The sequence below is a fragment of the Phragmites australis genome, chromosome 1 (assembly GCF_958298935.1).
Source record: "Phragmites australis chromosome 1, lpPhrAust1.1, whole genome shotgun sequence".
Classification (NCBI taxonomy): domain Eukaryota; kingdom Viridiplantae; phylum Streptophyta; class Magnoliopsida; order Poales; family Poaceae; genus Phragmites; species Phragmites australis.
Window position 1 is genome coordinate 50,439,897 of NC_084921.1, and position 17,728 is coordinate 50,457,624.

Genomic DNA, 17,728 nt, shown 5'->3' on the forward strand with positions numbered 1-17,728 from the left:
GACAGCTAGCCTCATGCCCACGTAATAGTCTCAAATATTCGCCTCCTACCGTGTCTGTGTGCTCTCAGAGGACAGAGGACAGAGGTCAGAACTCAGACGACAGAGGCTTAGAGCTTTCTTAGGAGATTTTAAATAGCGAAGACATGAGGAGCCAAGTCCTTCGGTCGTCACCCATGCAACAACCAGGCAAAGAGCCATAATGAGATGATCTCCCCATCGCCAACAATGATCTTGGTGCATGCATCGAACAACAACGTATTCGTGTCATTACATAGGATTTTGAATTTGGCCCAAGGCATGAGTTGTGACTACCACTACCGCTATAACCAATATAGTATAATGGCTCTTACAAAAGTGCTAAGATTAAGGATGCCTAAGCCACCATTTTTTATGATGGGTCTGCAAACCCTCCTCTAATTAACCATATGTTTCTATCACACAGGTTGTTATCGTGTAGTCCTATAGACTTCTCTCTTTTTTTTAGGAGGTATGTTTTCATTGTTGAAGCGAGAATATTACAAGACACCGATTACATAGACACTCCTGAAGAAAAATAAAACTACTACGTGAGAGGTCTTGTTCTTATGATTTAACTCCGATCGATCGAAACGGACATTGCAACATCTTCTCGTAGTTGGACGTAGAATCACACCGATGATGGCGATGAAAACCATTCTCTCCGCCGGTGAGGAAACATCATTTTTCCTGCCACAGAAGATCGATGACGTTCGGGCTTCACGAACCGGCCAGCGGTCGAAACCTTACCGATCAAGGATTGAACTGGCGCCTCCATCTTCATCACCAGAGCAGAAAACCACCATCGACAAACACACCGATGAGGGAGCAAGACCCACATCCAAAATCACAGATCTGCACCCCAAAAAACAGCAATCCTCGAGAAATGCCCGCCATAACCGTTGCCGGAGCTGACACGAAAGCCAACGAGCTCGTTGATGGCCAACAGGAAACACAACACCGACAAGAAATCATCTGGGATGACTTCTCTCCAAACCTAAACCTATACTTAAACCAAACTACCTAAACTACCAACATAAAAGCTACTAACAGCCTCACTAAACTACAAATACTAAGTACTAAACTGACATAAACCACCAAGGCCGGACCTACCTCTAACTCCGACACTGGAGGACGCCGGAGGCGAGGGGGCCTGCTGAATCGCCATCAAATTGTCTCTGGATGCCTCGCTCAACTGTAGTAGGGGAAGGGAAGAGTCGAGAGGGTTCTTTGTGTTTCTCCTGTAGACTTCTTGTCACCAACAAAAACCCGCGGATGAACCGAAATCATATGAAGTGAACTGGACCTTCGAGTTTACAACGTTCCATGGCCTATAGGTGCAATAGATATGGGCTAGATTCAGAGAAGTTCGCTCATCATTTGATGTATACAGATGGGACGAACATGGGCTAGATCCAGAGGAACTTCGCTCATCTTTTTAGATAGTGGCATTGGAGGCCCATAAACATCACAATTTGCGATCGAAGACCTTCATCGTTAATGGTGTGATCGTTCAGAAACCCGTTCATTTGCCTCTGATACACTGTTGATGCTACCCAAGGTACATGTGTGCGTTATGATGCATGACAGCACATGACACCAAAATCTCCAGAAAAATCAATACCTCCTCCATGCTCTAGAAATCTTTGGTACTAGACTCCAAATCTCCTGGACAATGCAGTCCAGCTAATCCACAGGCCAAAGATGACGCTGTATTTCGTATTCACTAGTAACTCGCGTATACTCACGAAATCTAGCACGCCCAGTTCCATTCCATTTTGTAATCAGAACAAGAATTTGAGCATTGTTAACAATCTAACAGTGTCACGAATGATCTAGTAAATCCTTGTATTATCCCGAAATATAGCACTATAATGTTAGGTCCACTTCCAGTCCATCTCATAATCAGAACATGATTTTGAGCGCTGTCAACAACATTATGCCTCCCAAATGCTGATACATTGTGCAAGCCCAAATGGCTACTGTATACATCACTGGAGCCTCCATCTCTTTGCAACCAAAAATTAAAGGAAAACAATGAAGATGACCACGTCGCCAAAACTAATCAAGAAACGAAGACCGCATAGCTATCATACATGAAACAAACACAGCTTGATTTGATTTTCTGCACTCTCCTCACGCCTCCATCCCCGCCGTACTCGCCTTATTATTCCAAACAGAAGAGGGTCTCTACTGCTCGTAGTCGGGCCAGGAGGCCAGCGCGCTCTCCCAGTTCCACTCCGCCGCCGCCGCCGCCTCGCTCTGGTGTGAGACTTGCGACGACGAGTAGTAGTGCCCCGAAGCAGAGGAAGCAGAGGACGGCACTGTGGCCACCGAAACAGAGGAGGTAGGGAACGAGTAGTAGGAGCCCAAGAAACCACTCGTGTTGCCGCCGCCGCCGCCGTAAGGATTGCTCATGACGCCACCGTAAGAGCTGCTCATGGTGTCGCCGCCGTAGAACGGAAGGAGTGTGCTTTGGTTGCTGGTGGCCCCTTGCAGAAGCATCTGGTACCGCAGGTAGTCCGAGCCCTGGGCGGCGCCGGGGTAGACGGCCGGAGAGGTCGAGGCCGCCGCCGCCGGCCCTGGGGTCGGTGCCGCCGCCGCCGAGGACGCCGGGTGTAAGCGCGCTTCCTCGGGGAAGTTGAGCTTGGCACGACTGCCGCGGAACCGGAGCGCGGCCTCGTCGTAGGCGCGCGCCGCGGCCTCGGCGGTCTCGAAGGTACCGAGCCACACGCGCGCCGCCTTGTGCGGGTCCCGGATCTCCGCCGCCCACTTGCCCCAGGGCCGCTGCCGCACCCCGCGGTACCGCCGGCGCAGAATGTCGGGCCCCTCCGTGTTGGACGCCGCGGAGTGGTGCTCCTCCATGGCCGCCGCGCTCTCGCTCTGGGTGTCCGAACTCTGCTCCGACGCTGCGGAATATATAGACACGCACACAAGGTGTAAGCAAAAAGGAAAAGCAGGGACGATCAAGCGACAAAGCGCGATCGGCTTTGAACATTTGCCAAGGTGTATGATTGTAGGCTCTTGGAGCATTTTGCATGTGAATGCGACGAAAGAAAAATTTATAAAACTCTTTATCAAAAGATTTTTATGAAACACTAATCTATACTGCTTTTTTTAATCTAATGATTAATACGTGTAATTGAGAGAGAAAAAAAGGCACATAACATATATAATAGAGTCTTTCTGTAAAATCGAATCTTATAAAAATTCCTTCCGTATTGCACTACACATGTATTGATGTTGCATGTAGAACGCATGATCTCTGTCACCGATGAGTAATATTCTTGGAATGAAGTAAAAAGCAATAGGAAAATGCAGCACTTCGACAAGGTAAAGAGTTGCTACGTGACAGCACAAGACTGGCATTTTTACAGCTTTCTTTTTTTTTTTTTTCAGGAAAGGAGTTAAGCTCTGTGAAGTGTATCTTTGCTGGGCGTTGGCACTACATTAAAAAAAGTAAAAAAAAAAAAACCGAAACATACATGTACCATAACTTTGAAGTCTACGCGTTACGCAAGCAGAGCACGCGTACGTAGCGATGCAGCGTACGGGGCCAACGGACCCACATGGAAATGGCTAGCTGTATACTTGTTGCGTTGCGGAGGGTGCAATGAATTTTAAGGCCTTTTAAAGTTGGGGACAACTGTGCAATGCAAGTAGAAGTAGTGGTGTAGTTCCAGATAGGGTTCGTTCATTTCTGATGTCAGCAGCGCCACAGGTACGACGATGACGAGAAATGCCACTCCGCACATATGTCTATCTTATTTGTCTATTATTTCCACTTTTAATTATTTATTTATATTTTATCATTTATCTTATGTTTCTTAACAATCTTTCTAATATGAATTTCAATATAAATAAATATCCTATCCACATGCCATATTGTAATTTCCCCTCCAATGGTGACTACCGGTGGCTCTGGTAAAAATAAAAAAATAGATAACATATGTTGATGTATTTACTAAAATAGATAATAGACTAGCGTATTTATAAATTTAGCATATGTATTCAGCACATCAAAATCCGAAAACCCAAATTCGATACCTTAAACACCGAAAAAAGCTAGCCTCACTGTATTCAACACATCAGGTGCTGAAAACATCGCGCGCTGAAAACATAGACAGGACGTGATCACGTAGTAGGTCGGGCCGTATTCGGCATCTAAAGTACCGAATACGGCGCTGTTGCACATATTTAACACCTTAAGTGTTGAATATAGCTCGGACACGCCGTTTCAAGGATTTTTGGAATTTGAGATATCGAATACGAGTGCTAGATTTATAAATACACCGATATATTATCTCTTTTAATAAATATGATGATATATATTATCTTTTTTTTATTTTTGCCCCTTCTCCTTCATACGACCACTTCCGTCAAACGTCTCGGTACCGAGCTAGATGTCACGCACACGTACGACCTGTTCACTACTCCGTAGTATACTTTGCAAATGTGTTGTGTCCTGCACGCCTGTGTTTTATTCTATTTTCTTATTTCGCGGTAACCCTTTTGTTCATCCATTTATGTCTAGGTTGATTAACAGCTACGTGTCCAGATTAACAGCTACATGCTCTGAAGAAAGCAATCGGATATATGTTGTGTATGACTTGATGATGGCAACAAAACTGCAAGATAGAGATGCAACGAAGAACAGAGGGGCAAGTGACTGAAAACGAACATGCTAGTACCGTTCATAAATACAGCATGGTTTGTTTGCTTTGATAAGACGAATATAAAAAAATATAGTTCATCATAGATACATGTTAATATCAAAGAAGGCAAAACATCAATTAAAAAAAGAATTCAAATATCTCGATGCCTGTATAGTACTATAGATCTTTTTCTCAAGAAGAGACATAACCTAGCGCTATATTGCGTATAGCATAGCTGCAAACTTAAAATAGATTGCATACGCCTGCCACGTCTCAAGCAAAAACAAAAAGATATGCAACAAGCATGCAAACCACGGGTAGTAACAAAACAAAGGCAAGGCGAAGCATGCAAATTAAGCTCGGCGGTAACAAAACAACGACAAAAGCGAGCATGAAGCTTGGTAACTGTTGGTTTTGTTTGTTACCTGCGAACTCCGGCGATGGCGTGCCGGGGTAACTTCCCATCTCGGGCGCCTCACCCCACGGGCCGCCCGCCACGACCTGGGTCAACGCCGACACCATTGTTGACATCTCATGCGCCTGGTGGTAGTCGGACAGGGGCTCCCCGGAGCCGGCCGCCATTGCCATCCTGGCCGACGCCGCTCCCTCGTCTTGCTCGCCGCTCTTCACTGGCCAGTCAGCGCCTCCACCGCCGCCATGCGGTCCACGTGGGTCCGCCAGCTTGAAGCACATCAATGTTGCTCGCGCATGCACAACCTCCCTCTCCCGTCCCGCTACAAAGTCGTTATGAGGGCAGGCGGTCCGTTCAACCCTTCGAATATTTCAGAGGATGACTTCTTGATATATGGCAGGTTGCAACAACGGCGTGCCTATATATGTTTACTGATTTTTTTTGAAAGATCCAACTTTGCCGGCTTTATATTGATAAGGAGGAGCAAGAATTACAACATGCAAGAAGTGCAAAGCGGAAAAAAAGAGAGAAAACAAAAACAAGAATAAGAGAGCATCTGCTAAGCTTTATATTCTCACAACCAGGGTGGGCAACACGAAGTTTAAGGTGTTATTTGGTTGGAGGATAAGGTAAGATGTGATGACACCATTAATGTATTAAAGATAGGATTATCGAAATATCTGTTTGGTGGAAGAGATGGAATGAGCTCATTTTAGAACCTCGGACCCACTGTTATCATGGATGGCTACGTCCAAAAAAATTTCTAGTATCCCATCGTCCAACATCTAAAAGAATGTTCTCCTATAAGAGTAATCTTATCCCTGATCCTCCAACTAAGCACCTGCAAAAATAGGATGAGATCATCCCATCAAGGGACCATCAAGCACAACATTCGTCTTGGATGCACTAGGTGACACCGACCAAGGACCTCAATTGCCAGTTGAAAACATGTTTATTTCACTCGTCCCAAATAATCCGGATGGTAACCCTAGTGAGAGAGTGCACACCTTTCAACTTAGGGAACCAGATCCTCTGATGTCGAGGTCTCAACATTAGAGGGGCACATTATTACGTGTCTGGTGATACAGTTCTCTGATGTAGCTACAGTGAAAAACAGTGACATGCAGTTACTGTTTATCATGTATTGTATCATTTTACTGTTTGTTGTGTTACTGTAGTGCTCATCCTGGTACATCCGTTGCAGCTCGACCGGATGGAAATGAACAAAGTCTGAAGTACTATGCACCTCTAACTTTGTTATACTAACGTCAGAGGATCTAATCCTCAACTTAGATGTCGTGGACACACTGCATAATTCAATGAACCAGTTAGTCCACAAGGATGTGTGCTATGTCTAATTGCCCAACTTCAAATTTTGGCACCCTACCCATGGTCTAATGGAATGCCAAATGGAGAGGGTGAAAGGGCATTCCGTGAAGAGATGTAGATCTGTTTCTAAGTTTTAGCAACATAACTGACAAAAATTGAAGTTTGGCCAGGTACAGCTTGTAGTCGATCCGCCGTCCAGATACAGTTCTGGAGCATCAACCACATGAACTTGCAACTTGTAGTGCCCAAGTTTTTCCAAAAAATGGTCTGAGAAGGTTGATCTCTTAGAGCCCTTAAATTGCATGTAGTACGCTGATCGCGCGCATGTACTCCTCATGTGTTGTGAAGTTTCAAACAATCTATTCCTATGTGCTTACTGAGTTGTTGCTCAAGTTGGACATCTCCAAGGCATTCGACGCAGTCGTGTGGTTGTTTGTGTTAGAGGTTTTGCAAGGTTGGGATTTTGGGCATCGTTGGAGGAATTGGATTGCGATCCTAATTTCAATGTCGTCGATGCGAATGCTGCTCAATGGCCAACTGGGGCAAGCCATTCAACACCGACATGGCTTGCGGCAGGGAGACCCGCTATCTCCCATGCTATTCATCTTGGCGATAGATGTTCTTAATCGGCTCTTTACCAAGGCGAGTGTCTATGGGCTTCTCCAACCAATTGGTCATCCGGCGATCAAGTATCAATGTAGCATGTACGCTGATGATGTGATCTTATTCGCCTCACTGACGCTCCAAGAAGCCCGGGTGATCATGAGCATATTGAACATCTTCGGAGCCGCCTCAAGCCTCATGACGAACTTGGACAAGTGTTCCATCACTCCGATCTTTGGGTGCGAGGAGGCACTGCGAGCAATACAAGCCAACCTTGTGTGTTCATCCCATTGTCCACTAGGGCACTTTTGAAATCGTAGCTATGCCCGCTCGTGGAGAGCGTTGCCACCAAGTAGCCGCCATGGAAGGATCCTTTGATGCAGAAGAGCAGGTGCCTAACCATCATAAAATCTGTCATTTCATCCATGCCGATCTACATTCTCGTGGAGGATAAAATGCCTACATGGATAATCAAGGAAATTAATGCAATTCGCTGCAAATTTCTTTGGACGGGGCAAGACTCGTCACTAAGGGGAAAATGTGATACCACGTGGGGCGCTGTCTGTAGGCCAATGAAGCTAGGCGGGCTCGACGTTCCTGACCTCAGGCTTGCAGGTTACGCATTGCACCTCCACTAGCTATGGCTGTAGAAAACATATCAGGGCAGAGCTTGGTTAGCACTGTACCTGCAGGATAGTCTAAGGTACAAGCGATGTTTGACATCTCCATCTATGTGCAGATTAGCAATGGTGAGCATGCTCTCTTCTGGTCGGATGCTTGGCTCGACGTGCACTCGATCAAGTTGTCGGCGCCTACGCTTTGGGCGACGATCGGACGACGTACCATACACATCGAACAGTCGCACAAGCGTTGCATGGCCGACAGTAGATACGAGACATCACCGAGGCTCTATCTGTGAAAGCTCTCATGGAGTACGTCAGGCTTTGGGATTGGTTCTCAGTGATCAAGTTGGAGAAGCAAAGAGATGATATCTATGTGTGGCATTGGACCATGGACGGGACATACACAACATGCTCGGCCTACGAGATGCTTCATCAAGACGGTGTTCACTTCAAGGGAGCGGATCGGATTTGGAAGACCTGGGCGTCACCCAAAGTCAAGTTCTTCATCTAGTTAGCATCACAACGGTGTATATGGACGGCAAACAGACGTTGGAGGCATGGGTTGGAGGCCTACTGCACTTGCTGGCTCTACGATCAAGAGCTAGAGACAGCGAACCATCTCATGGTTGAGTGCTCCTACTCAAAGTCGATATGGCAGGAATCTCTTTTATGGGCTTGCCATGCTTGTGTGTTCATCCCAGAGGCTTCCCTACAGGACTGATGGGAACACATTGTCTCATTGCAGATGACTACCAAGCGGAAAGGCACCAACACATTCATCATGCTTGTGGTATGGCATCTCAGGAAGGAACACAATGACAAGCTTTTTGATTATCGCTCCTTGATAGTGTCACAACTTCTTGAGTGGATCAAGACAGACACGAAGCTCTGGACCACGGCTGGCATGCGTCACTTAGGTCGTTTGATCTGGGAGTAGTTTGTTATGCTTCATGGCACTTCTCTACTACTTAGCAGAAGTGTACGACACTACACATTGTGTTTGTATTCAAACAATATTATTCTCCTTCTTAATACAATGATGTACAGTCCTCTTACGTATTTATGAAAAAAAATATGCTCACTAAATTTTATTATCTTATTTAAAAAAAGAAAGGGAATAGCAAGCAACAACGTGACAGAATAGTTGTCTTGAAAAGTCTGGCTCAAACGGGGCAGATGCAGCAACGGGAGCTTCTCTCCCCGAGCGGCGAAAAAGTTGCAGGATTTACTATTGAATCGTTGCCAGCAGCGACTGTTAATATTCCCCAAATTTTACAGTTTCCCACCGCGACCATATTACCAGGTCGGCAGCGCTGGATTGCACGTGGATAGAGATGAGTTCTCGTGTTTGTGTTTGGGGCTGGGTTTAATTAATTAACTCATAAGTGCATGCAGATTACGCTGTGCCAACATGGCGCTGAGCCTTTCAGGGGGGAGGGAGCAATGGTTGAGACGGACCGGCCATCTCTCTCTGTCTGGTGGTTCATGCACTGAACCGGCGCTGGCTAGGCTAACCCGGTCAACTTCGATCCTCTTGTGAAGCGACCTACCTAGCATAGGTGGTGGTAGTACCTCCCTGATCTACTTTTTCTTCCTTTTCCTTTTCCAAAGTTTTGATCGTTTCTTCGGATAATTTTCCAGGGTCTATATAGTTGCACACTTGCACTCGTGCAATTTTTCTTCAAGGTGAAAGGCGAGGGTGTGGATTGTTCGTCTATTTTACCGGTGGGTGGAATGTTCATTTATGATAATATGATACTTATTAGCTAGATAGACGGTCAATGTTTAAAGCAGGAACACGTTCTTCTTGCGTTGACTCTTTCTCCATCGTTAGCCGGGAGATGCTTTCTTCTGTATTTTTTTAAATGCGGGTGTACACTTTGTTAAAGAATATTCTTTTCCCTCCCCTCTATAGGGAAAATATTCCTACGAGGAAAACTGGCCTGGAAATTTATGATTTAGTTGAATTTTGATCCGACTTAGTAGAATTTGCTCTAAACCCCTCTTGTGCGAACAGGTTGTTCTAAGTTGATCGGTACTCTTCTCAATTAGCAGTGGAGCAAAAATTGCTTACCGGCCATGGTTCTAATTCACCAAAGCATCTTGATTGAAACAGTTAAATCGGTACGGTAAGTATAACTCCACCACCTTGATTCAAATCCTGCTCACCTAGTTTCACATACTCAAAGCGTGCCTTGGCGCCGTGCTACGTTGGGTCATGATTTTGTCCTGGCGCCACAACCCTAGCCTCCAACTGGTGCTGCCTGGTCTGTGCCAAATCAACATTACTAAAATTTGGCTAGCCTCGGAAAGTTGCTGCTCATACAGATGGTTGCAAAAGTTTTAGTGAGTACACATCTACTTGATCATATTCATGCATTTCTTTGCCAATCTTTATCCAATTGTAGGTGGCTAAAAATTTTGGTCAGCTAATTTTTTAAAATAATAATAGTGCTCTATCAGTGAGCTATTACTACTTTTAAATAGTGGCTGCTTAGGCCATCTCTAGCAGCTTCTGTTTCTATACTACAGTACCCCGCAAAAACACTGTAGTACTGTATTTGCCGATCAGGTGGCCGAAAAAACTCTCCAACAGATACGGTATCTAACGCTACAGTGTTAAAGAGAAAGAATTTAGTACTTTAAGGTCATCTCTAGCAGCTACTCAAATTTTCATCCTCAAAAATACTATTACAGCATCCCTTATTTTTTTTATCTCCAGTAGCTACTCTATTTTCTACCTTCTACTCCTCTTTTTTTTTTCTCTCCGGTCCCGCTGTTAGCCTCTATGAACAATACTGCTACAGCACTGCATATTCCCTCTCCGAAACACTGTAGCAATACTGTATTACTGAATACCGATTCTGCTGGAGATGCTGCAGTACTACTACAGTACACCCCGAATCACACTGTAGCACTCGGATCTGCAAATTTGAAGGCTCTGCTGGTGCTGACCTAAGTTTGCTAAAATACTGTAGCAGTCATAAAACTGTTCATAAGGTTGACTGTGGGTTTAGAGCGAGAGGAAGAGTAATAGTACCCCGAATAACACTGTAGCACTCCCGAATAACACTGTAGCACTTGAATCTGCAAATTTGAAGGCTCGGCTGGTGCTGATCTAAGTTTGCTAAAAAATACTGTAGCAGCCGTAGTACTGTTACATAAGGTTGACTGTGGGTTTAGAGCGAGGAAAAGAGTAATAGTACCCCGAATAACACTGTAGCATTTGAATCTGAAAAAGGCTCCGCTGGTGCTGGCCTAAGTTTGCTAAAATACTGTAGCAGTCGTAATACTGTTCATAAGGTTGACTGTGGGTTTAGAGCCAGAAGAAGTGTAATAGAAGGTAGAAAATAGGTAATTGCTGGAGATAAAAAAAATAAAAGTAACCCGTATAACACTGTAGCACCGGATGACCTAAATTTGCTAAAATACTGTAGCAGCAGTTATACTGTTCATAAAGTTGACTGTGGGTTTAGGTGAGAAAAAAATAATAAAAAGATAGAAAGTAGGGTAACTATTGGAGATAAAAAAAATAAAAGTACTATAATAATATAAAGGTATGCTGTAATAGTATTATAATAGATAAATTTTTAAAGAATATGTTAAAAATACCTTAGAAGTAGGCGAGTAACCGGATTTGAGCCTGCACAGACATACGTGGTGCCCTATGACAACCTACAAATCCGGCTAGCTAAACTTTGGAACTTGAGAGAGCGAGTTTAGCGCTTTAGGCATGATCCGGCCTATGCAACTTGGCGCAGCATGTTGCTAGATCGTACCGTTGGTACCACATGGACCACACATCTCATAGGACATGTCATGTCATACCATGTACGGCCTCGTGGCCAATACAGAGGGAATGAACGCAGGAATCCACGGCCCGACCGCGATTCCGCGCCCAGCTTCCGCGTCACACTACGTAGGACAGCGCCGGACTGCCAGCGCTGCCGCCTGCCGGGGTCAGGCCAGCTTGGTGGTGCCGATGGCCTGAAACACGAGCGGCCTCGTTGTTTACCCCTGAGCCGTTGGTTGCGGGTGACGCGGAGCCCCCGTGGCCGCTGGTGCAGGTTTGGTCCGGATTCGCTGTTGTGTGGCCGTTCGGAGAAGTCGGCGCGGGCGGCCCCGCCTTTGTGGTCCGTGCCTGCCGGCTTTCCCCACTGCCCTCGCCGAATGCCCGAATCATTTGTCACGAGCGGAACCCGTGTTTCCGATGAGGGCTGGTGCGTGCGGCGTGAGATTTAGTTACGTTTGTTTGGTCTTCTGTTTTTTATATTTTTAAAAAGATGTATTTTTGATTTTTTTAAAAGTTGATTTTAGATTTTATGTCTGTTCATTTGAGTTTCTACTTTTGAGTTTTTTTTCTAAAAAGCTGTAATTTTGATTTGTCTGAAAAACTACTTTTAAAAATAGGCTGTTGATTTTTATCATAAATTTTTACCTTCTTAGTCCATAGCTTCTTAAAAAAAATGTCTCTCAACAAACTTCTCAGTTATAGTTTATTTTCTCAAGAATCTCGTTTGTTCTAGCTTCTAACTTTTAACTTCTGGCAATAGCAGAAGCAGAACTAGAAATAGAAAACAAACAAAGCCTTAGCTGTTAGATCTTATAATAATTTTTTTCTTCTCAGCACATTACTTCTCAGAAAAACTACTCTCAGCTAGTTTCTTAGTTTTTAGTTCATTTTCTTTAAAAAAATAAGTTTCTGGCTTCTTAGAAATCATTTTTGAGCAAACCTATTTATTTAGGTTTCTGATTTCTGCGCTTCTGATAAAAACCAAAATCAAAAGTAGACTGAAACAAACGTGCCCTTAAATACAGTGCTCTCATCACGTTAGTCGGTGTTCGGCATTTTTTTTCACCACCAATTCATCGATCGTGTCACGCTCTCCTCTTCCTTTTATCCGTCGAGTTTTTTTCTTGACAGAAGTTAGATGCTCAGTTCGCGTGCTTAGCGATCAGGATTGGGAGTGATCGCCATGCGTGTTATTATTGAGATGTGACGGCGACCGGTGATTGGGAAAGGTTGATGGTCTCCTTATCAGCATCCCTGTTTGGCTAATTTTTGCGTGCGATTCGTGACACGGCCACTGGGAGAAGTGGGGATGCGTGTGGTGTGGCTCGCAGGCTCGCTCGACCCGGGAGGCGGCGGCTGCTGCGACGCGAATGCGATCAGTGCTCGCCTCGTCCTGCAACTAGCACGGGAGGAAACCATACAAGCGTCTCTAGCAGGGTAGAGTTGAGTCACTGACAGATGTGATCCACGAGTCCCTGCATATGTGCTCCATGCGTGTCATGAGCTTTGTCTTTTGTGCGTGTCAATCGGTTGTTTCCTTTTGTACAGGACTCCAACAACTGTATCTATCGGCCTGCCGCACCGTTTCTTGATGATGCGCATGCAGTTCTTGTTGCGAACTGTTAGGATATGGTGCAATGGAGGAGGAGAACAAGACAAATGGATCATAAAGGGCAACGATCCCGTGGAAGATTTTATCTCGATCTACCCCGGCCGTGACATGGACATGACATGCACCAAGGACGGGAAAGATCGAGGAATCAAAGTGACTTTGATTTACGCCATCGGGGTTGGATCTGATCTCCCAATCATTGCACACAAACGACAGCAGTTCATCATGGAATGCAAGTGTTGGCTTATCCCAAGAGCAGAGCTGATGCACTCATCACATGCCACGGATCAGTGAGCATCTCCTGAATGCTCCACGAGAATGAAATGTACTGTTGGAGAAGAGATGGGTGTGTGCATCACCACTCGCTAGGATTTTGTTTGGGTTGGATAAAGATAGCAAATGAAGCGAGGGGCCTACAGCTTTCCGAGGTTTAGTTTTAGCTACCTTTGGACCGTTCCCTTGGCATTTCTCAAGTGCGCGATCATCGTTTTGCCACGGGCCCGGCTCTCCAACAGCAGATCAGCTAAGGTTCGACCTTGAGCCAAGTCTCCCACCACCTAAAAGTAGCCGTCGATCCTTATGTATCCCTCTCTTGATCCTTGCTCTTTTCTCATCCCAGTTTCATTTTTAAACCACCTCGTATAGCGAATACCATTTTTAAGCATGCATATAATTTTGATAATTAATAACAATATAATCAATAGAACTAATATTTTTATCAAGTATATATTTTAGTAGGTTTTAAAAATACAATACATAAAGAAACAACCGAAATCAAATTCAAGAAAATTTGAATTGGATAAATTCAGAGAAAGTTACACTCACCGGATGTTCTGGTGCTCAGAAAAGATAACACACTGGATAGTTCGGTGCTCAGACAAGAATACGCCAGAGTGTTTTGATACAGAAAAAAGTTGAAGAACATATCGGATGATTCGGAGTTGAGGTGATGTACACACTGGAGTATTTTCTAGGAGGTAAGTAGAGTAGTTGTACACACTGGATGGTACGACGATAAAGAGGAGTGTATACCGGAGGTTTCATCGGAGTATTTTCCAGAAGGTTTTCAGTGAAGAGAGGAGTTCTACACACTGGATGGTCCAGTGATCAAAGGACTATACATATAAGATAAATGCACATTAAGAAGTGGTTTGGTTGGCTAAAGTCTACATACCAGATAGTCCGGTGATGGAGTTCAAAGTTGCATTGGAACATCCAATGTTTGCAATGAGTTTGAGTGCGGTTTCAATGACTAGTTTCTACTGTTGTACACGCCGGATTGTCCGGTGTTGTTACTGTTGTTGACGCTGAATCATCCGGTGTTCATAGTTTGTTTGAGCCGTTAGAGCAACAGCTAGTTCATGGGTTTTAAGCTATAAATACCCCTCACTTGGTCATTTGAGTGTGCTAGAATATATGGAAGCTTATAGACACTTGAGAAGACATTCAAGCTAGCAAAGTGTTAAAAGTAATCATCTAAGGCAATTAGGTACAAGATTAGAAAAATATTAGTGCTATTAGATCTAGAGAGAGTTGTTGTTAGGTGTTACTGCTAAGAGAGAGGATCAAAGAGTGATCCTACATTGTACCAAGTGGTATATCGATACTGTGAGCCTTAGTGTGGAGCGACGCAAGTCTTTTGTATAGGAACACGAAGACCCTTGTCATGGTGGCTCATGCTCTAAAGTGAAGATGGTGGCAAGTGATCGGAAGAAAGATTTTTGGTGAGATCTTGCGTTGGTGGCTTAGTGACTCAATCTACTTAAGGTCTAAGTGACTAAAGGGCCATGACCAGATGCTGTCGGGAGCTATAACCTAGATAGTTGTCCCAACGTCGGCTAGGGGTGACGTTTATGCTATCGATAATATGAGATAAAAATATCTTGTACCAAATTTGCTTTCTCTACCATCTTCACGCTTCCATATTAATCCACCTTTACATGTTTACCTTTCTATAATAGTTTGTTAGGATTGACTATATATTATAAATATTTTTGAATGGTAAAGTAAACACACTATATAAATCTAAAGTATATTTAGATATAAATTAATATATATTTATCTTATAAAGTTTTTAGAGTCAATTAATTTTAGATAGCTTAATTCACTTTCTTTTAGAATACCATCGATCTCTACACCAGGTTTGAAATAATGTTGGTGATATTTGATTGTTACGTAGAGGGAAAGGTGGATAGAAAAAGCCATTAGAGTTACACTAAGCATACGAGTGCGGCTGTTCTCGTGCTTGGCGTGTCTACGGATCGGGTGAACGACTGCGAAACGAATTCAAGGCAGGACCCAACCAAATCACGTGGTAGTATCAGAATCACAGAATGTGACATCTTAACCTATGCTTATCCTGGACTGGTACCAACGAGGAGGCTAAGGATCATGAATCTTATGATGCAATCAAGGACGAGTCACGCCAATGCAACAGTAGCACGGTCCAAACTCGCCAATCTCTAAAAGATTCTCCTATCTTTCTCATCTTTTTCTTCCAATCTTTAAAAGGTTCTCCTATCTTTCTTATCTTTTCTTCTTTATATTAGGAGTACAATCACAAAGTGGTCACTTGTCGGTGGCGACGTACGGTCAACAGAAACCATTCCCCGCGATGGATGCAATGCATGAATACAGGATACTAGTAGTATTGCGAGGAGTATCCTAATAGGACTTGCAAGAGCGTGCACGCGTGCTGCGACACGTTTTGTGCTCGCTGGCATATCAGATGTCATGGTCATGAATAATATTGTACTGTTCCTGCACAAGAAAAGCACATGGCAAAGTGGCACTAAAAATAAGGGAAAACTGCAAAACCCTCAAAAGTCACTTGAATTTTGACTTTCTCCCTAAAAATTGTTTTGTTCCAAAAATCTCCTTAAAAGTTTGACTTTGTTGCAAAAAAACTCCCTAAAAATTTAAAAAAAAAATAAAAAAAATCATAAAAAAAATTCTATAATAAACTAGAGACAATTCTAAGATCTTATGTGAATTTTTTTTAAATAATATCATTTGCATCATATTTCATGGAGAGGAAGTTTGAAGAAAAAAAAGAAAAATGTGCAACTCATTTATTAACTCATGCTATTTTAAATTTGTCATGTCTACCATTATTTTTCCTACACAAATAATTATTTAAGTAAACTAATAAAAGTGGTTTCACTAATTTTGGGGTGTTATGGATTAGTTATGAATTAATCTATCTGCAATATATTTACTCAATCCTGCACGTTACAATAACTATTTCAAGATTTCATGTATTTTTACAAGATAGAGGATCATGTAAGAAGACTAAAAAATTTTGTTTCATAATTTTTGGATTAGTAAATAATTAACTATGCATTTAACTCGAATTAATAAATGAGTTGCACGTTTTTCTTTTTTTCCAAACTTACTCTCCATGAAATATGATACAAAGGATATTATTTTTGAAAACAAATTTCACAAAAGGTCTTATAATTGTCTCTAGTTTTTTTTTTAGAATTTTTGTGATTTTTTTTGAATTTTTGGGATGTTTTTGCAACAAAATTAAACCTTTGGGGAGTTTTTTGCAACAAAACAATTTTTGGGGAGAAAGTCAAAATCCAAGTAACTTTTGGGTTTTTTTTGCATTTATCCCTAAAAATAAACTAGTTTGTGGAATGTCAGGAACTTGACAGGGAAGAGTCGAAGAGACCGGGACAATAATAGTAGAGCGCTTCGGGTCAAACAATCATGAAAAACTACTCCCGCCAAACATATGATATGATGGTAACATATATACGTAGAGTTCTACTCCGGCCATGTTAATTAGATGGGTTATCTACGTGGATTTTTTTTTTCTGTATTTGAATGTGCGACATTTGGGTTCTGACCTAGTTGATTGCTAGATAAAGATAAGTATCCCACTCTAGGAAGCTGCATACGATCAAAGTGTACATTTCCCCGGATCAAGCTACTTTTAGGTAGAACTCTCGATTATTTACGTACACTATTATAAAAATTATTTTTGAAACATCTAGCATGTCTTTCCATAGATAATTCATATAATAAATCGTCTGAGCAGTAGCCGGAGGACTCTGCGATTTCGAACTGCCTGTAGAAATATATTTTCACAGACGGTTGCTTACGACAACCGTCTATGAAAAACGTACTATTTTCAGAGGTGATTCACATAAGTAAACGCCTCTAGGAAAAATATTTTCTAGAGGCGGTTCCTTATGTTAACTGTCTATAAAAAATATCATTTTCAAAGATGATTTCTTATGTGAACCGACTCTGATAATTAGACACGTATTTTCAGAGACGGGTCCTTATATCACCTGTCTCTAGTAATCTCACTATAAACAGTTCCTATCAGTAGGGAGTTCCATTCATACCGAGCTGCTCTATTCAAACAGTGCAGCTTAAATGTGGCCAGGATATTTAAAAACAAGGGAGATGTTTTGTTTTTAAATTACTTGAAGGAGCGGGCTATCTAAGGTAAGAGTATCTTATAGCTAGCATCTTTTTCAAGTTTAGATCTAGATTTAAGGCTTAATTAGGATTTAGATATGATCTAGAGATGCACATGGTTTTAGTCATTTAGATCTCCGAATTAGCTAAAATTTATGGCCAATGTTAATTCAATTGTATAGATTCACATTATTCTAGTATTTTATTTAAAAAAATGTAGCTTCAATTGGATGTTTTTTAGCCTCTATGTGG

The 17,728-nt window shown here is 42.9% G+C and overlaps 1 protein-coding gene across 1 annotated transcript; it reads right to left on the reverse strand.

Moving 5' to 3' along the window:
• Window positions 1-1,928: 1,928 nt before the first annotated feature.
• LOC133885852 (ethylene-responsive transcription factor ERF110-like) lies at window positions 1,929-5,363 on the reverse strand. The gene is made up of 2 exons (XM_062325618.1): window positions 5,096-5,363; window positions 1,929-2,924 (listed from the first exon to the last, which is right to left on the reverse strand). The coding sequence occupies exons 1-2, from the start codon at window positions 5,361-5,363 to the stop codon at window positions 2,206-2,208; spliced, it is 987 nt and encodes a 328-aa protein (XP_062181602.1). The 3' UTR covers window positions 1,929-2,205.
• Window positions 5,364-17,728: the final 12,365 nt, after the last annotated feature.